At 31.6% G+C, this 22249-nt stretch overlaps 1 protein-coding gene across 1 annotated transcript; it reads right to left on the reverse strand.

The window, feature by feature from the left end:
* Window positions 1–6: 6 nt before the first annotated feature.
* On the reverse strand, window positions 7–18085 carry LOC108567754 (transient receptor potential-gamma protein-like; the record flags this gene model as incomplete). Its single annotated transcript, XM_017928398.1, has 7 exons — window positions 17814–18085; window positions 15500–15654; window positions 4944–5074; window positions 3869–4106; window positions 2860–3002; window positions 849–1010; window positions 7–217 (listed from the first exon to the last, which is right to left on the reverse strand). Coding segments are annotated over exons 1-7 (1056 nt in total), but the record flags the coding sequence as incomplete, so codon positions are not given.
* Window positions 18086–22249: the final 4164 nt, after the last annotated feature.

A 22249-nucleotide genomic window follows, 5' to 3' on the forward strand; every position in this document is an offset into this window, starting at 1 on the left:
ACTTACCTTTTTCTGTCTTAATTTGATGGCTAATTTCAATCGATTCAAATGCATCCTTTCGCCGTGTTCAAATGCTGGACCGGTAGGATCATGATTAAGAAGAACTTCAAGCTCGTACGAACTCCGGGTGTGATCTAATAAGGCAGTCGCAAAGTCCTGACACTGTCTCCTAAGCTCTTGATATTCTATCTTGAACTCGTGTTCTAAGAAGCTCAGTCTAAACAATCAAACAAAAACATAATGTAATAAGTAATTTGTCCATTCGAATCATATACGAAAAGAGCAATATAATACTGTGATAAATTGAAAAAAAATCGCATATAGTTGCGCCTTTATTGGACTGTTGAGATCCTTCCACATATGAAAGAAATACCTCGTATAAATTCATAAAGCCTTATCTGTGCTTCCCTTTTCATTGATAAAAGAAATACGAAAACGATAAGGATGGTAAAGAAAAAATAATAGTATCAGCAAGGAACAAAGAGATTACAGATTAGTAATCCGTGTTCATCTTATTCCGAGCCGCATAATCCGCATCTCTTCCCTTGAAAAGGCAATAAGGGAAGGCCTCTATGCCGATGGGAAAATCAACACAAGATACCCACCCAAATAGCTTAATAAGTGGTTCAGGCTGCGGCAGCGGAAAACATTATGGAGATTTCACCTCAATCTCAACAGTGGCGATGCCGAAAGGGGAAGATGAGTGTGCCAAGTCGCACTTGCAATTTAATGAATCCATTAGGTGAATAAAAGAGTGAAGGGGTGAAAAAGAGTGAGTTAATTGAATCTCCAACTGAAAGGGGTTTTTCGTTTTGTTCTGGAGGGGGTTTGTTTTTCTTTCAAATTACCTGCGCAGCTCCCAGGAAAGTTCGAAAGCCGTGAGAATCGGATCCTTGGAGGATAACGCAATGAGGGACGGAGAAGCCAACGCTCGATACGCATTTATTCGTGAGCGGGAGTGCCTGAGAGAATCCTCCATGCGCGACGTCACGCACTCATCGCATCCGCATCTGGAAGGAAATACAAAATTACATTTCAATCTTTTGCTAAAATTAATATATTAATCATTTAAATACAAATGTACAATTTAATTAGAATTACTTTTTCCTTCTAGAATTATTTATGTAATTTTATATAAGGAATCATCAAATACAACAAATATATTTTTTTACATTTTGCTAAGTATTTTTTTTTGTATATTCTGCGTTCAGCTTTCATTTGCCGAAACACAAATATACGAAAAAAAAACAAGCAATACTAAAACGTTTGGTTTAATGTTTGAATTTCCACTTTTTTTTTGCCAGTTGCTGAATAATTGGAATTCGATGGTACTGCGGGCAAAATTGTGCTGAGCAGCGCAAATGAAGAGACGGTATACGAACCCTCATCAAGTGCTCTACCAACTCGTCCTGGTTATATATATATATACAAATATAAGCCTGATTAATTCAACACACGAACAACGACCAGCGTATACATTAAAAAGATCAAATAACGAGAGTAAAAGGACCTGTCCAGTTAGATAAAATAATGTTCAAGTTCTAAAATAAATTGCCTCATTTTGAAAACCTCCTTCCAAAAAAATTAACTGCAAATGAAAGTAAATAATATTCACTTTATTATTACGTTTAGGTTCAGATAAAAGTGCTGTGCAGTTTTTAATCAAAAAATAAACGTAAAAATATGTAAAAACAGTATTTGCTACTACCCGGCAATTAATAATATTTATGTATAGAATAGAAGAAAAGTAAATAAAAATTGAAATATTATATTTTATGATTCTAAAACCTAAAATGTACAATTAATATATTGATTTGAAATAGAACTACTAATAGAACACTTGTTAATTGTATTTTTTTAATAGAATTAAGTTGAAAACAAAATTAGAATAGCAAAAAAAAACTCTAAATTCTATAGAATAATTGGATTATTCCATCGAACGATCATCTTATCAGGAGATGTAGGAGAGATCACGTTCCGTTTGGAAATATAAGGAAGTCGATGTGCAATTGAACTTGACACAGTGGAAATCTTATCGGTTTCGATTGATCGCAGTTGCCTCGGAGATAAACCGCGATTTTAAGCAATTGATAGTGGGTAAATAGGTGAGAACGAAATTGACGTTATATAATTGTATATTTAGTACAAGTGCTCATATGTGAAACACTTATTGTTCATATTTCAATGACGTTACATACTATTGATTACATACATAGTTTGAATGATTATTACATATTATCAATATATTTAACAATATTTAATCTGTTAGATAATAAACTTTCATAAAGTTTTAATAAATTTGAATTAGCAAATATTAGTTATTTTATTTGTTATATTTTATCATAATCGATGCGAAATGTACATTAACAATGTAATGTTTTATATTATTGAATTAATTTATTAGTGTACAACTTGGAAGAGAAGTTAGAAATAGATTTCATACGGAACTATACACTTCATCTGCTCTTCAAAGTTGTGGCTGTTCCATGTAAAAACTCACGAAACGTTAGAAAATTAAAATACGCGGAAGAATGTGAAGCTTATTATATTGTCAGGCTAATGTAATTTATTTTCGGAAGTGTGCATTTAATTTTGTGGAAAGTAGTGTAATCCCATATAACGAAGATTATCATTAATCAAAGTGAGTAAATCCACAGCGAAGGTTCGCTGAATTCTGAGAGGGCAAAGTATGTGAATTCAACTAACCTAATATTTCAATCGCAAACTTTGTTTCTTTAATCAAGATTAACGATTTGCAAATACCACACACATTCTGCAGCACCTTCGATCGATACTATTTTAATGATATTGCAGAAAATACGAATATGAATATCTCGATGGAATATATAATAGGATTACCTGACATCATGAGGCATAGGTAAAGTTGCTCCACGATCGAGTAGGATTTTGATGATTTCGTAGTTGTCGCGATGCGCTGAAAGGATCAAAGGCGTGATATCGGGCGTGAAGGTGGCTGTGTCAGGTGGCAAAGCCTCCCAACTCTGCAACAGAAAAGGCAACGAACAAAATAGAGAAAGCAAACGAATCGAAAAGTTGAGAAAACAACAAAAAAACACTTTAAACACAAAAGAAGTTGGTTTATTCAATTTTACGACGTTCGTGGCTCCCACTTTTAACAGCAAAAGTCCCCAGCGAGATTAGCAAACAAATTGAAATCGATTTTTAAAACAAAAGATAACATTCTTTCTTTTTTTTTTGCTTTTTTTTTTTGTTTGCATCTTTCTTCGAATAAAGGAAAGTAAATAATTGTCGCAAGAAGATGAAAAGAAAAGATAATTCCTGAAGATTGATGAGATTCAATTACGTCGTCGCAATTCGCAAATTCCGTTTGCCGTCGAAGCTGAAGAAACTGAAAAAGTTTCCAATTATTTTCCAATTTCTCGCAGGAAATCGCTTATGATTTTTACGAGTTCTAATAACAACAGGAAATGTTAATTGCTAAAATGGGTTACATCTTGGATCGGGTCCAAAGGTGCGGGCGAAAATAGAAAATGAAACTCTGCGTGCGATGCGAAAGAATCGCTGAAAGAAAGAAAGAAAGAAGGAAGTAGAAAAAAAGAGTAATAATAATTCGTTTCGAATGGCATTGTAAACGCCCTTTCTTTCCTCCATCGTTCATTCCATGATACGGACGAATATTTCCGTTGCCAATTGATATTTTACAATTGCCGGCCGACTCCACTCGGTATTTATAGAACGTACTCAAAATAAACGCTCTTGGAAAATAAACATTTTGTATAACAACAATATTTACAGAATGATTGAATTGATAGTTATTAGGTTTCAAGCATTTCTTTATTTTCCACATAGCTTCTCGGATCTATACAATGTTTGCATTTGCACTTACGTGTGGTTCGCCGGGTTTGTGTATCGTCTCTTCGTGTTCTAGGAGCACCTCGACTGCTTCCACGAATTCCTCGGAGATTGCATGGAGTAAAGCATCCTTAGTCTCTACGCGATGGGCGATCAGAAGCTCAACCATTTCCAGATTTTCGTTGTCTATAGCCATAAGCAGTGCACTTCTTCCCAATGGATCTACGCAGTTGATATTTATGTAATTGGTCTCTTCAGCCTTTTTCAACATTCTGTAAATAATAACAAAATCTCAATTCACTACATATTTAATGGAATTCATCTACATTTATATTATGAAACAAACTAACGAATAATTTAATTTATAAGACTAAGCAATCCAATTCATTAACTAATTAACAAGTTTGTGCCAACTACACAATCAATACGTTTAATGATGAAATATTATAATGATTATTAAAACAAAAAGCAGAAATTTTAATTATTAAGAATTATGCATAGGACTGAATAGCGAAATTTCGCTTTGTGTAGTAGTACATCATTAAATAATGGGACTTCAGAACCTCCTGTACATGTCGAGTACTCGGAAGAGGAGTAACCGTATTTGAATATAATTATAGTTCGTGTATGCCTACTGCATGTCCTATTGATATACAGCATACTAAATCCAACATGATTTTTAAATAAACGTTTATAGAAGATCATCCAAGACGAAAGACATTCAGCATTTATATTTGTTTATTATTTTGTAAATAAACAAATATTTTCTCTTTATAATACATGTGTAGTCAGACGTGTAGAAGTTAGCTATGTTCAGATCGTGTTAAAGGTTTTGAGAGTTAAATTTTCAACCCGGCGCATCCACTCCAATTATAATGAGTATTTATTTATAATGTAAAACGTAGTGAAGATTCGGCTTTACTTTAATAATAACTAGAGTTGTCGACAAAGATGTGTGTGCGTGTGCAGTGAAGCCCTAAAATCCAAGACGACGCTCGCCTAATTAAATAATGCATCGTGCTGTGAGCGATTAATTGAGTTTCGGGACGCAGACGGAACCGAAATGAGGAAAAGAAAACTTGAGTTCGCTCTATAAATTGTAAACATACCGTCTTGTCGAGGCGACGTCTCCCCGTTCAACCGCCAACAGGAACTTCTTTTCTTCCAGCGATAGTTGGGCTATCTCCTGATGAGGTCGGATCACATTCTCTTCTTCCATCATTCCATGTATACTGTGCCTCTGCAAAAAGAAAATAACATTAAAATTTTAAAATAATATTGTAATTTAAGTATGTTTTTTTATGAATCTATCAGAAGATTACTAAAATTGCATTAGTGAATTATAATTTGGAGATAATAAATAACCACAAACTTCTTAGAATTGATTTGATGATCTGATATTTTTACTTAATTATTTCCACACAATTGTTTCAAGGGATTGTTTATGAAATTTTCTTTAGCAACTCCCACTTCTTATATCGGATTCAAATTGGTTAAAATTAGTAAATAAAGCAATCTAAACACATTTTATCAGTTTATTGTCTTGTTTCACTTAATCAAAACACTGGATCCAAAATTACCAAAAATCTAAGCGTGTTTACATGAAAAAGAAGTACTTATTATACATTATATTGTTCGTAATTACTGATTACGAAATTATTTAGAAATACATTTATGAATGGTTGAATAATCCTCTTTGATCATACTTATTAGATTGCGAAATTCATATAAATTTCTGTTTGTTATGAAAAAAAAAGCAGCTTTAGATATAATGTAATAAATCAAACTCATGGTTTATATGATTATGAAATTCAATTTACTGTAAATAATCCCATATAAAATTAAATTAATTATCAACAGAAATACAAATTTGTATTGATTTACTTAAAAATTAATTGATCTTAACTTTCAATAAATATCCAAATCGCCAATGACATAATAACATTATGAGTTACAATATAATATCAATCATTTCTACTTAATACCAAGATTACTAAATGACCCAAATAATCACGTTGATTGCATAAAGGATTAAGTTCTCCAAATATAATCTTTTACAAATAAATTACATTATAATTCATTTCATCCATTCCGAGACACTTGAGTATTGCATTTAATAGATATAAGTTTTATTGATCTGCAAATTCAAATGAAATTCAAATAAACGTTTTTAGTTTTATTTACGTAATTCTGGTATTACTTCTACATAATTATATTTTTTTATTGATTTATTAATGAAATTTAGGTTTCTTATTAAACATTTAATAGAGAATTATTAGAATGTCATAAATTGGCGAGGATGAACTTTCGGACACGAAGAGATGAACATTTCAGATCTGCGAAAGGTCAAGGATCGGAAATGACTGAATGTTGATTTTATTCTGAACTTAAGCTGCTTAGAGTGGGACTTGAGATTTAACTTTGAATTGAAGAATGAATCCAAGGTATTTTATACCTCTTATATTGTACAATTTGTATTTATTTAAAATTGAAAAAAAAAATATATGTATGCATTTACCACTCTTTAACTGTATAAACTATTTATCAATCCATAAAGATACAACATGATACGTTTCGAAATAATTGTAAAAAAAACCAGTTGACTGCATTAGCATTTCCACTTACAAGACAAAACATATAGTAAATCAATTGAATTAATGTCCTCTTAGCAACTAATTATAAATAACCATTGTAAATAACTTTAATATAACAAAATAATAAACATTAATATTCCAACTTATTTATAATATAAATTGTAAAATCTCAAGTATTAGAATAAAGAAATTAGAACAATTTATAAATTTAGTCTTGAGTAGTATTTTAAATGTATATATTTGTGTTTCCTGGATATAAAATGTTTGAAGCGCGAAACGGAAATTCGTTTTTTAAAATGCAAGGAAATACGGTTTTTATCGAAAGCTATATTTCAAATTTTTAAGAAATGTGACATCTTTATCGCGTAGCACTTATACCTATCGTACACACATAAAAATAGTCGATGGGATGAACCGAAGCACGTAGTGTGTATGTGTGTGCATGCATATTTCGATTCTTCCGGCAAACTTATTGCTCAGAAAGTGCATAAATAAGCTGCTTTTAATATCCTGTATTTACTCCCAGCAATCGTTTACTGGTGAAAAAAGATAAATGTAAATATAGCTTAGGTTATTCGTTGCGAAGAACCACAAATATATAGATGTATGTATTCCGCTCGGAAGGATTTTCAGGCACTTCCGGAATCAGTGCTGCTGGAGAGAAAAAAAAAACGGCCGTAAAACAGTCGGGGATGCAGTAAACCCCGAGCAGCAATTTACTTCTTTAAAGACGATGGGAAATTACGACCGATGTATAAATATTTATTGTCCAGTTTGTGTTTAACGTTACACCCAATCTCCCGCGGCGTTAGTGGAGAGGTGCGCCAACTAAATATAATGTTCGCATTACAGAATTCACACCTGACGCGTGTTTACTGTTGTACAACGACTAATTTCATCAAGATTCGCAAATTATAAATACACTCAAATGAAACTGAGTAATTTAAAATAAAAATTATAGAAACTATATTGAGAACTCAAAAAGACAATAACTTTGTTAAACCAGGACATTCAACTAACCTTCATTTATATAAGTTTCCACTTATTCAGTTTATTTAATTTAAACATACATAGAACACAAAATGAATGATGATGTACGACCTAAAGTCCGGAAGGAATTCAAGTAAATATAACTAATTATAACAAGGAAGAAATCCTCATATAAACAATAACATATAACAGATATGTACATTATATGGATATGAACAATAACATGTCCACATATGCATTTGACTAATAGAACAATACAGATATTAATAGAATCTAGTCGTAATAGACAAAGCCCATGCTAATAATATGATGTTTAATCAAATTTGACCTCTCACCTTTATTTATTTTTTTTTTCAATTTATTGTGCAGAGTCAATAAATAAACTATTGTTCTGTTCAAGATGATTCAGTTATTATTGCTCTACATCATTTTATTTTATATATTCACATTAAACACATTTTTGTAAATTATCCTTAATTCATTTACGATCTTAACTAAATGTTCCCTTAAGTAGATATCGCAATACCTCGCATAGTGCGGCTTCGATCAGTCTGTGAATCAATAAAATTTGAATTGAAAATAAGTAAAACAATAGAAATCAACGTAAAAATGTAAGTTGTTAGTGAAAATAAATCACTGAATTAGGACAAAACTATATATATATAAAATGAGGAATGTGAAGTACACGGAAACGCGTTGTTCATGAAAAAAAGAAGAGAGTAGCAGAATGAAAGTGGAGTTAGTTAGGAAACGCTCGAAGATTCCTCTTGCACAGAACAAATAAACCGTCGCAGTTAACGTTCCCCATTTTTATTGCCGACCTAAGTGAGCAGCGTTCGTATAAACCGGAAGCCGCCGTCAAGACCACATTGTATATACGAAGGCCGGCAATAATAATAATAATGATGATGGTAGAAAGAAACAACGAAAACAACTAATAATAAATGCCACGCAACGGATTCCACAGCTAAAGAAAATAATTAGTGCCGTACCAAAAAAAAAGAAGAAAAAAAAAACAGCACACACACATAAAAATAAGGACTTCATCGTTCGTCTGTATCAAGTAATGGAATGTGAAGTTCTATAGTAAATCCATCCGCATTTCCTTGAGAATTTATGTAGCTTGCAATACGTAAATATTTATAGTCGGGAGCATTGTCCAAGGTTTACAATATCCAAAACGTTTATAACATAACGTATATAACTGCGTATGATGAGAGGTTAAACAAATTACTCTTAGGTAAACACAATATAGGTTGAATATTAATTGATACCATAATCACTTTAGTAAATTTAATTTATACTTTATACAATATATTTTATTTATATTTTTTATTATTTAAAACCGATTTATGGCAAATACTCAGTTTATATAACCATTTGTAATAATTATAAGAAACAATTACTAAAATTGTACATGTTGAGTCATTGGTTTGATACGTTATAATGCTTGCTTTAACTAGGTATACTCAAGTTTATTTATAGCAATGTGTTTTCGTCCGAATCTATCTAGCTTTTTACATCTAGTTTCCTGCAGTGTTTCCATTTGGATGTATATTCCGATTTTTACATGCAGTATTATTCAACACTGATGAAGCTTTCCATAAGCACCTTTTAACTTTCGACATGTATCATCTACTATTTATAATAAAGATGATGTTTCTTAAACACCAGTAATATTTCTGTTTGAAATATACTTTGAAATACCATTGATGATTAAGCACTTAAGCACTCTGGAAAACTTATGTATGTTATATTTATTTTTAGTAGTAAGTAGTCTAGTTTCATTGCTATATTATATAATTAGAACTTTTTTTCAAATTAAGATATTTTGAAGTTTAATTGCAATTAATTTGTATAAAATCATTCTATTGTACGTTGAATATCATTTCGGACAAATTCCTTTTATCGTACAAAATCGTATTTTAAGATTATTTCTCATAATATTTACAAAATATTACCCAAATAAACGATTGACGACTGTTTCTGAAATTGCTATTTAAAATAATGCAATATAAACTCGTAAGTACATAAGAAAGTAGCGATGTCTAAACAAAAAATATTATTGATTGATAAATTATAGTGTAAATAGTACAGAAGGAATGAAGATAGTTAAATTTTCATTGTCTTGAATGATTTAATCCGCAATTACAGATCGACGATCTTCTCAAAAGCTCTGGACAGCGTTCCTTCTGATGAATTAAGTGACCCCGCCGGGTGTGTTTCGTGTCAAAAGAAGGAAGCGATCAATCATGGTAGCAAAAAAAAGGAACGAACGAAGATCCTCTTCTTCTGCTCGAGTGAAAAAAAAAATATAAATGGCACGGCGCTCGTTGATTTTTTTCCACTCGCATTTTTCAGCTCCCCTATAGCTTGCTTTCGAAACCGGCCACGCTCTAATTACAAAGTGCTTCATTCGCTACTTTCTCAAAAAAAAAGAAGAGTCCGTTTTCTTTCCGTGCGGGGTAAATTATAAAAAGGCAGCATTATGCTAATGAATTGGGAGGATCGAGAGGGTGCAAGAAGTAATACGATTTAATCATGAATGTAAATCAGTTTCTGCTTTTCATTTATTATTGTGTGAGAGCTGCGAAAAGTTGGAGCTCGCTTGGTTCTTTGTTCCAAGACGAGGTGAGAGGAATTCAATTGGGTCGAAAGAATAGTGGAGTACAACAAGGGGCTGTACATCTCGTTTAACAATCCTCATAAATAATAGGTTTTCCAACATCGAACATACCAAAAAAAAAGTGTAGCTCCTAAATTTCCTACACGTCATACATCCCACCACATTCTCATGGCAAATTACATCTAATTAAATAATCCGAAATAAATTTGCGCGATGGTTTCAAGCGCAACATCTTTCGCGTTAGTGTAATTAATTTCTGAGCATAAACAGCCTATAATTACATACGATCTACATAAGTGCGAATTTACTTTATTTCATATCAATCATAACTTCATCAACACTCTCCAGCCGCTACATAAAAGGCTAAATTATGGCCCTCGCAGCAATCCTACTTAACAAATTACCATCATGTTTTGAAAATATACAAGCAATCTTAATTAGCGTTAATTAATACCCCAATTTCTTTTACTATTGTAAAACATTTTTTTTTTGTTTCAGATGATAATAATATTTTTCGAGTAAAACTGTCATAGTTTAAGTTTTTATAACTTCAATATGGAGAAACTAATTCTTAACTCATTATATAAATTGAAGAATATTTAGTAATTTTTAAATTCTAATGAATTTATAGTGAAATTAAAATATAATTCAATAATATATGGAATTTGTTTCCTATTTGTTTATTTTTATGCGGGTTTAACACCTACATTAGTCCGGTTTCAAACAGTCCGGGATATTTACAAAATGTTTAATGGTAATTGAAGTAATAATAATAATGTGACGAATCATCTAAATCCGGCGATTAAGCTTCGATTTTGCTAAAATCACATTGTTGAAATTTAGTTCAGAGTTTACATAAACTCTACTAATCCGGTATATTAAGCGATTCTCGTTGTATCTGCATTAACAAATATGTTTTTCCGACATCGTTTCCATAATACCAACAAATAATTAAATCTTCATAATTGATCATCTAATACAAATTTATGCAATTTATTTCCAAGATAAACTTCAATTTATTCGAGTACTTTTATCACACACTTCCAGGCTCGAAAGAAATTGCAAATTAGCGTTAATTAATACCACAATTTCTTTTACTATTGTAAAACATATATTTTTGTTTCAGATGATAATAATATTTTTCGAGTAAAACTGTCATAGTTTAAGTTTTTATAACTTCAAGATGGAGAAACTAATTCCTAACTCATTATATAAATTGAAGAATATTTAGTAATTTTTAAATTCTAATGAATTTATAGTGAAATTAAAATATAATTCAATAATATATGGAATAAATAGAGCGCGAGGATTGCGATCGAAATCTCCGAAATTGCCAATTTATTAAGCTATGTTCTTTTAAAACTTCCGGATAAAAATAAAGTAATTTCAATAATTGAATAAGCTACGCCCATAAACAGAGTTGATTAAATACAACTCATGGAGAAAATAGGATTGTCTTTTATTTTTGTGGCTCCGATGTATCGGGCGTCTAATAAATCCGTGGGGAAAAGCTATTAATAAATTTTCCGTTCGACGTGGGAGAGAAGGTGTTAATTGCTGGGGTGGTTCAGTCGGTGGTTGCCTGGCCTAGGTTGAGTGGAAATCTGTACGTGTCGGTCTGATTGCGTTATCGGTTTTCTGTCAGTGTGCGTATTGAAATTTTGCTCGCTTGCTTTTGACCTATCAAAACAAATCCGAAGAAGACAAGAACAATAACAACAACAACAAAAAGAGAACGAACACTAGAGAGGACGTAGTGGCGGCGCCCCACGCATTATTCAACGAGTAATTGCTGGTTACCGCCCAAACCCATTATCCGCGAATTAAATCCCTATTGAATAAGCTCCTCCGGAATAATTCCACATATTGATCAATGAAAAAAAAAGGAAGAAAACACCGAAGGAAAACAGACTGGAGCCAAAGTACAACGCATTAATCCATCGGCAAGCGCAAGATGCTCTATAGGCCATATAATGTGTAGACACCCATACCTTTTTTCTTCTTCTATGGGATTTTGTTTTTCCAGTTGGTATGAAAGCAATAAGCTTGATGGAAGTCACTCATACGATGTGTAGTAACTCAATAGGCGAATGTAAACACATTTTACTCTTCTCCTCTTGGCAGAGGCCGGACGCGGTTTTGCGGCTTGCATCCATCACGCACCACTCAAGCCACAATCCGCAGGGGAAACATTTTCTTTTGAAAACGAGTGGTTAAAAAATGTGTTTTATTCGCTACCGGGTATTGCCTATCGCCGACTGAACAAACAGCTAGATTTACAACTTTAATATCTTGCCTTTTCACATGAAAAGAATCGTTGCAATCATTACATAATTCTTTCAGCACGTTCCAAATGACAAAAATAAATTACAATTACAGTTTGGCAAAAGGGTTTTATAGATGTTCAGATAAAATTTAATGTCATTAACTTTTATACAAACTTGTTTGAATGAATAGCATTAATCCAAGCTCACTTGACCCTTGCAAAAGAATCGACTGTATAGATTAACGTCAATTAATGATTATTTTTCAATGCAATTCTTACTGCTAGAAGTATTATTATCTAATTAGTTCATTGTACTCTGACAATAACACTACATGCATACATTAAAATTGAGCTTGAAATTACCGATGGACTGAATTAAACTGAAGTTGATTATTCAGAATAATACAATTTTAATTCATAGTTCCAAAAAAAAAACAGTTTCAATAAAGTTTCATTTATTTAAACGTAAAAAGCAATTTAAATAAAAATTCATTTATTGTAAAGAACAATACGCTACGCTGGCTTAAAGTCTCCATTCCAGAAACTAAACGAAATTGGACACAGTCTGTCATCTGCGAAACGCAATAAAGCCCATGTGTTAAGTTTACTGTTAACAGTTTATTTGTGCCAACAGAAATTCGACGGAGCATCATTCTGTTTTGCAAGCGTCGGCAGCAGCGTCAATGAATTCTCTCTCTCATTTTTTTTTTTAATTTTATTTCCAGGGAATTCAACGAGTTTAGTGCATTTCATTGGCCGTTAAAAAGCTTTGAAAAACTGCATCGAACAAAAGCCAAACAATTTATTGCGCTTTTTTTTGCATATTACGTTAAAATTTAACATCGTTCTTTTTTTTTAAATGTAATTATTTATTTACTGCAAATATTTAAGTAACTAGTTATTTTATATAATAGTGGTTGATAAATGTGTAATATAAATATTCTGTAAGTTAACTATCAAGAACCGATATTACCTAACAGATCGATATTATAAATATATCTAAATTGCTTTCTTCGTTATTAATTCTATGCAAATATAAAGATCATGGGTATATTATAAAAAAGCAAACACAAAATAACGTAACGATCTGATGCAGCGTGAGCAGGTGTGGATAATATAGTCCAGATGTCACGTTTGCTCTGCCGTAAAAACAATATTGCTTGGAAATAACCCTTGCAAATGTAGGTAGTTCAAATAGTTTTAAATTCCAACGGATGCAGAGCTGAAGCTTAAAGTTTTATGTTTATACACATATTTATCGGAGTAATCATGAATACACTAACAAATACTCGTTTCGCCGCCTCGATATTAAACATCAAAAGTATTTGCTGCTTTTATATAAGAACCACAGAAATGAAACATGTGTCAGTATGTATTATCCTCTCCAGATGCACAAATAAAATTTAATTACAGACGAAATTAAAGCTAAAAAAACAGAAACATTTAAATTATTTTCAAAGGGTGGAAAGATTTATAGTAAATTGCCTTTTGCAATTATAATGTATAGTTAATTTTATTTGAGTTACAAAAGAATATTTTACATAACTATTGTTGTTCATAGTTTTTCAAGAAATTAATTAATATTTTCATTAATGTTCTGTATTCATTATGCATAAACATGACTAATCTAATGTAATCTAACTTAAATGTATAAGTACTAACTTTCAAATAACAATTCAATGAAATTCTGCAGGCAAATCCAAATCATTCTTAGACAAAGTTAACAATGACACTTATAAACTAGTTAAACTCAGTAATAATACATTACTACGATTGTACAAAGTCAAATATATAATCTGGAATAAGATAAAGTTATTGCAATTTACATCAGATTCAAAAAAAAAATCAAAAAATAGTTATTAGTTAATTTGCTTAACTTACAGCAATACTACAAGTCAATAACATTCTGGACTACTCATGTACAATAGAGTTTATTATATAGCTATAACTATAATTATATAATTTACAAAATATTAATAAATTATGGAAGATATTTAAACAAACCAAATATTAATTCAGACTAAATATGTTTTTAAATAATCTTTTTCTTTATTTATTTTTATGCGGGTTTAACACCTAGATTAGTCCGGTTTCAAACAGTCCGGGATATTGACGTATATTGACAAAATGTTTAATGGTAATAAATTTCAAATAATAATGTGACGAATCATCTAAATCCGGCGATTAAGCTTCGATTTTGCTAAAATCACATTGTTGAAATTTAGTTCATAGTTTACATTAACTATACTAATCCGGTATATTAGGCGATTCTCGTTGCGTATGCATTAACAAATATGTTATTCCAAAAACATTTACATAATTCCAACAAATAATGAAATCTTAATAATTGATCATCTAATACAAATTTTTGTAATTTATTTCCAAGATAAACTTCAATTTATTGGAGTACTTTTATCACACACTTCCAGGCTCCAAAGAAATTGCGAATGATTATCTCGATGTCCATAAAACGTAATAGCATCACTCATACACACAGTTCCCGTTTAATTGAGGAAACATTGTGTTGCGAGCTAATCGAAGTGTTTTCGCATTTCTTTCGTTGCGATATTATTATTATTATTTGAGACATAATCCAATTTCAATTAGGTTTTGCTTAGGATAGTGCACGAGCTTTACGGCCGCAGGGGATGCACTTTACTTAATAAACCATGTAGGGAGATGCCATGCCATTAGTGTCCAGCAATTATCGGCGAGCGCGAAAATAAATGTCGCACAACCAGAGATTTATATGCGTTTAATTTAATTTTCATACATCGCAAACCCGGAGTTTCAGAGTTTTGGATTCCACTCGGATGGAGGAGGCATTGCGGCCTTCCCAGCAAAACCCTCAAACTGGAATGGAACTTTTATCTGGGAACGCGATCTCCCGGGGAAATGTAAATCTCGAGACCGCTGAGCACGAGAGCCGAAAACATTCTACATTTTACTTGTTAAAACAAAAATACACACGAGATACAAAATGTATCTCTTTGTTACTTACAAGGGAAATCGATACATGTAATAGTGGTTATTCCCTTTGGTGGATTGATATGCTTATTCCAGTTTTTGCCATTCGTTCTTATAATTTAAATAAATGCAATTTACGTATAAAATATGTAACTAAAATGTGAATGTGTATAGTTGTAATAATTAACTGTGAATATTCTTTGATATTGAGATGAAACTCACCTTGACTTTTTTGTCGACGAGGGGCTTCTCCAGAAGGCACATCATGGCTGCTCCCTCCGATTTGATGATGTCTATGTAGGTGTCAGTATTTCTTCGAGCCCCCGAATGCGGAGGCGAACTTTCGTTTGCATCCTCTTCATCTTCACCCGCACTCTCTGGAACAAAAGAAAAAGAAAATCAATCGACCTACAAAAACCTACAAATTACGCGAGCAACATTCTAAGAAGCGACGTCAGAGATCGTGGCACACTATTCGTTTGGGATTACTCTATATAATAGGTTTTTCTTCTTTTTTTTTTGCACAATAAAGTTCGAAGTTATAAAGCGACGTCCCCTTCCGTTTGCATGTATTTTTATGAGAGTAAGATGAAAATTCCGGTTACATGCAGTTTGCTCTACGGTATATAATGTTATCTTTCATTTTGCGTGACAGTTTTCTGCTAACTGAATATCCTGATTAAAGCCAGCCAACCCTCGCATCACAGCACGTCCCATCATTTCATTTCCTCTACCGACGGTACGTTTTTTTCGAGAAATCGAGAAAAAAAAAACAGACATACATAAAATTACAAACGCACTTCCGGTGGAGGGTTGGAATTGGAAGGACACGTAGCGAAACCCGGTCAAAGGATTAACATTGTTGTGATCGTGGCAAAATTAATTACAGTGGAAACTCGCTTTACGAGTTTAATCCGTTTCAAAATTTCCAGATTTTTACTCTTATAGTAATAATATGTGTACACAAGTGATAAAAATGATGTAGCAGGCGTGCAATCCGGGACTCGTTATGCGAAACGTCGCTCGTTAAGTGAGTCATTTTTTTTTACAATTCATTTTGCTCGTTAAGCGATGTTCCACTGTACTTACTTTTTCACATAACGCCAGTTTCACTATAAATCTCTAATTGTAACATACCTTATCGCCAGTCTATTAATTAATAACATCACTAATTGATATGTTACACCTACGACATCAAAGCCTTTGATTGAGCCAAAAACACCACTACTATTGCTGACACGGATGCTATCACCTACTCAATTTGTTACGTGAAATGTCAATAAAGCTGTCATTTTTTCAATGCACACTTTTCAAATTTATAATGTTTCATAGCAACACTAATAAAATTGATTGAAACAAACAAACATACATAATTTCAAAACCTACTGACCGTAGTTTATTTCACAAATTTAGTATTATCTTACTATTACCATTTTATTTAGTACTCCACTAATCTTATACAAACAATAATTTTGTATTTAAATATATGCTCATAATAGTATGACATAATCATTGTGATCTACCCAATCATTATCATTTCGTAAAATTGATCTAGATAAAACAAAAATAATAGAATAAAAAAAATGATAAACAGTTTCAATATTACATTCTAATGTTATGGTTTTCGATAAATCATTTAGTAATATCATCATTTCATAAATTATCATGTAATTATTACCACGAGATGATTCTGACTATCAACCAATGTTAGATGGCGTTAAATTTGTAATGAGTCTCGAAATGACAGCTGTCAAAGTGTCAAAATACAATTCAGTCACAATATAACTTCAAACAAATATGTTGTTTTTTATGCACAAAATAAGTTGAGAAACGCTGTTATATAATTATTCTATAACGTTATTAAACGTATTAAATAATGTTCTGTAAGAAAATAAAACTAAATATAAACAAATCTATCAACCAGTCCGTCGAATTACTTCCAGGAAAACATAATCGTTAAACGCTAAATTTAAAGCAAATCGACTATTATTGTACAAAACTCCAATTAAAATTACCAGAGAAATGCAGAAAATATACTTATTTGTTATAAATATTCATTATCTTAAATAATATGTGAAAAGAAGTATATGAAACTAAAGTTAATATTTACTGCGCAGAAAGAACTGGTATAAAATACTTTAAGGTCGTTTGATTCTGGACAATTACTCACGTATTACGTCCAAAAAATGCCTATGAATAGAATTAATGATCTTTATTTTTGCTTGTGTAATGAACATGAGAAGAAAGTACAGCATGTTTATTCGATATCGAAAATTCATGATGGATTTGGAGCATTTAAAATCCAATCAGCGTAAATCACGCATTTTCTAGTAGGAAAAAAAAGTATGAAATAAATTTTCTCGTGCTTCCAATTCTTTCGGTAATAATAAAATACCGGCAAAAGGGAAATAAATCATTTTCGGTATTAGAGCCTTTTACGATCGCTCCACGGGGTATAGATACATACATACATAAGTTATGAGAGGCGAGAGAGTTAGCAGTGTGATTGATTAATGACAATTCCTTCGCTACTTACTCATGCAGCAGTTCATTTTTGTCAAGATCCATTCAAGTCACTTAACAGTGGGTAGAGAGGCGGCGGAGGCGGCCTCGACGAACAATGAAACAACAGACCCACCCAAAAACATGATAACTATAGCGCACTGCACAAATCAACCCCTCATCAATTACACTTGCGATGATGGTTGTTGATTATGATGTACGTTCTCGTGAACAGAAAGTGTATGTATCTTTTGCGGAATACGCGAGACAGGTCGAACGAAGAAGGGATCTGTTCCGAACGAGCCGAGTTACTGTGGAAATCTGGCGCTCGGCCGTGTCCTGTTTACTTTTGCACTGTGTATAGTTTGAACAAATAAACATCACACTAAAATATTTTTGGCTCAGATTTATGGGGAGTTATAAATTTCTGACGGCACACGGAAACTAGAAAAAAAAAATGAAAGCAAAAGATACCGGAGTGTGTTATCAACACTATCGGATGATCGAAACCGCCAGGACATCAATGGCTGAAAACCGTGTACATGTATATTTACTCATCTCATAAATCTCAAAGATATTCGAAATATCTACTTCGTTTTATTTTGTCTGATCGGATTATTTCCCAGTGTGCTACTTCTATTTCAATCAAAATCATAAAGATCGTCATTGCAATTGCAATTAATGAATTGAGAACTAAAGAAAAATGTTTAAGATTTCATTAGTAAACAGTAAAATATGTGTTTCTAAAATGATATTTTATATTAACGTACATTGAGCCTACATATGTACATTAAATGAATCAAAATTTAAGTATAATGCTTAACGAACAACGATTCGCATAACGAGTGACGATGAGAAGAGGATTGTGAGTCTTCTACATCATTTTGAAAACTTGAAAACATATTATGTGTATTTATGAATATATTAACTATCTTTCTTTGTCATCTTTCTTTAAAGGGAACTATACTTTGCAAATATAATTTGTGTTTGATGTAAATGCAAAACACAAATGTATTGTGTCCAACCATTATTATAATAAATAAACACATTATTGACGCTTTTTTATATAAACTAATATTAAAAATATAAAGAGACTTCCAACAAGTCCCCGAATTGATACAAATAATATAAACAAATATAAACTCACTTCACCGTATGTAAAACTCTTCCTAGTGTTAGTGGTCATTCTAGTTGCATCTTAGTGAAATTTAATTTCAGTCAGACAGCGTTGACTGAAAACTTGTAAATTTGTATCTGTTATATCAATATAAGTATCAATCGGACATTCTACAATATTTTATGTAATGATTTACATAATTCTTGATCCTTGATTACAATACAACATTTAGTTAATAATTATTATTTTTTTGCATATTTTATATTGTGTGTGGTTGAAAAACAGCAATATGAATGTGTATACAAGAGAGCATCAAAATTGCTCTCACATGCGAGAAAGTGGGATTTAGGAGGGAGACACTTTCGGGCAGATGGCGTATTTAGATTCGCTTCCATTCCGGACCGTTGGTATAGGACAGTTCTGGCAACTCTGACCCCACGGGTAAACCCGCAGTAAAACCTGATACTTTACGGCTGTCCAGGCAAGAAACAATCTGTAAACTAACCTGCACCTGACAATTTGTACTTACAACACATTTTAGTATTAATAAAAACCGTTTCGTAATAAACTCATAACACTTGTATTACATCTATTAATATTAGAATTATATAACAGCTATACAAAATAAGTAATCCAAATTATTTGCTGATTATATACATATGTATTGATAACTATACACGATTATTACATCACGTCTATTAACTAATAGTTACCGGAGTTACCAATTTCCAACTTTGGAAACTTATGTGAACGAAAACTAATTTAAGTCTAACATTGACACTTTCTGTATTATATTAAAGCTTACATAAACAAAATTATTCTTCTAAATAACATCTACCCAATAAATTTAGAAATATAATGAGTTTAAAGCACGCCACAATCGTGTAAATAGAAATTAACATTTAATCAGATCAAAACTATGAAGATAAAAATAACATTCAATTCAATTTTTGAAAATTTCTCACATGTGGAAGCCGTAAAAAGAGCAGTCACACAAATATATCAAAGCAATTCTCCTTTACAACATTGAAAAGTCGTATTCCAATTTAGTGAATTTATTTATTTTAAAATTAACTCAAAGAATCTACGTTATCAATATGACATAAATATTCAATTATTTGTCTATGTTTATGAAATTGGGTCAGGTGAATTAAACTTTTCACATATTTATTGGATTCATTATTGCTTTTTTTTGCTGATATCAAATTGTATAATAAGTTTTTTGATGGTTATTTCCAAGTAGTAAACTTTTATAACTCACAGAAAATATGTTACGAATACTATTGTAATTGTGATGATTCTAGAGAGTTTGTCAGCAGAATTTATGTAACATTAACAAACAAAATATAAAGCAAGTTCAATATTAAGTCTTGTAAATGTTATCGTTATTTGTTATTGTTATAGATAATTTCACAAAAATTAACACAAAAATATAACTAAAATTTCCGACAAAATGTTTTTTTTCATTATTTCCTTATTAAAATAATAGTCATAATCATTTTATATGACTGGTGCAAATCTTAATATAACTTTGGATACTCTTAGTGCCGAAAAATAGCCATAATTATTTACTTCTATTTTTTTGTATTTGAGGAAGGAAGTAATAACTAGAGGGTATATATACATATATACCGAGAGGAAAATATTTCTCGCCTGAGGTATCAGACAGAAATTCCATATTTCCATTTTGTAGCCGACGTAATATACTGTGTCAACATGGCGAAAAGAAAAACGTAAAAAGTGGATGCAAAAATAAAAATTACCATGTACGTTGCATAAATTTTTAATAATTTTCCTCTCGGTCGCGCTCTCACCTTTTCCGCCCGATCGTAAATTACGAAAGAGCGTTGTCGCCTAACAGTTTCCAACCCCCCTAATATCGATGTTACGTAAACCGCGCGCACACAAACACACGCACGCATGGTTAAATCCAAACAATTTGCACCCTTCTTCCATTCGGCAAACAAACCGACTTGTACAAACTTAATTCGATTGCCGATAACATGTATTGCGCATTTCGCCAAACGTAAATCTTTCTTCCCAATTATCCTCAGACGATCCCAATTTCGCAGACTCGTCCGTGCCGAATTAACTGACTAACAATCATTACATTCTATTCCAGTACAGTCGTAAATGAAAATATGTAATATATATCCTTCTAAATCGTTATTGGAAACTGCAAGATACACGTGGCATCACAAAATATCTAGAAATTAATCATTTGCATGATTATTTTGTCTTTAATTATTTATGTACATGTATAATTAAGTAATAGTTTCATCTTACTTTATTTTATATTCTTTAAATCTGAAGTTTTATTAAATACAATTAATGTTTTCTAAACACTTATAAAACTCAACTTTGTATACCAAAAAATTATTTTATAAGTGGAGTTAATAGTTATTTATATTATAATATAACATATAAAAGTTTTGTGACAATTATCAAACATTTGGAAAACGTTTTCTATTCGAACGTGTTCAATTAAACTAACATCTATAATCTATTAGTTTTGTATATAAACATTATTATGTCTTCCCAATCACATTTGATATCATTTATTTATCATAAAAGAAATGTCTTTATACTTTTCGAAAAAAACATACGAATCTTCATTAACAGATGTTAACTTTCAATGCTTAACATCAAATGAATGAATTCAAGCTTATAAACTGCGAATTCTGATTTCATCAGGATGTAAGATAAACATTTATTAGAAAAAAAAAACACGGACTGCAAAGTAAGGATCAATATATGTTGCGCATGGACAAAGGGTGGAAGCAAACCATTATAAATACTAATGGGAAATGTTAAAAATAACGAAAACAAATAATTTTAATTATCTTGTTTTGATTTATTCTTTTTTCTTTGTAATTATATATATTTTATTTTGTAAATTTCGTTGTTGCAATAAAAGTGCGTTTTATTTTCTCATGTAAAGAGTAATGTAACATTACATTCGTATGATATTTCACTCATGTTGCCTCGCGTTGCGACCTGCTGTATTTGATGTTGTCACGTTCTTTAACGTTTTCAAAACAAAACATTTATTTAACATGCGCAGGGCGACTAATAGCCGAATGGTTAAAACGTCCTAAACGTAGTTTGTGTAATAATTTACGCTCATTTCAACATATTCGAATCGAAACGCAGCATTCTTTATACGCATATAAAAATGTTTCTAACGTTTGAGATACGCAGGTGCAGCTTCGTGACGATTCGCAATGTTTCGCGTTTCCGAACGATTATTTAAACAATTGCTTAATTTGTATTATTTTCTTATCTATCAATAATGCAGGTGTTCTCACTGCACTCTTTTCATGCCCAAATATGGATTTGTTTATACGTACGCA

Source organism: Nicrophorus vespilloides, unplaced genomic scaffold, assembly GCF_001412225.1.
Source record: "Nicrophorus vespilloides isolate i.1.1-1 unplaced genomic scaffold, Nicve_v1.0, whole genome shotgun sequence".
In the NCBI taxonomy this organism is placed as follows: Eukaryota; Metazoa; Arthropoda; class Insecta; order Coleoptera; family Silphidae; genus Nicrophorus; species Nicrophorus vespilloides.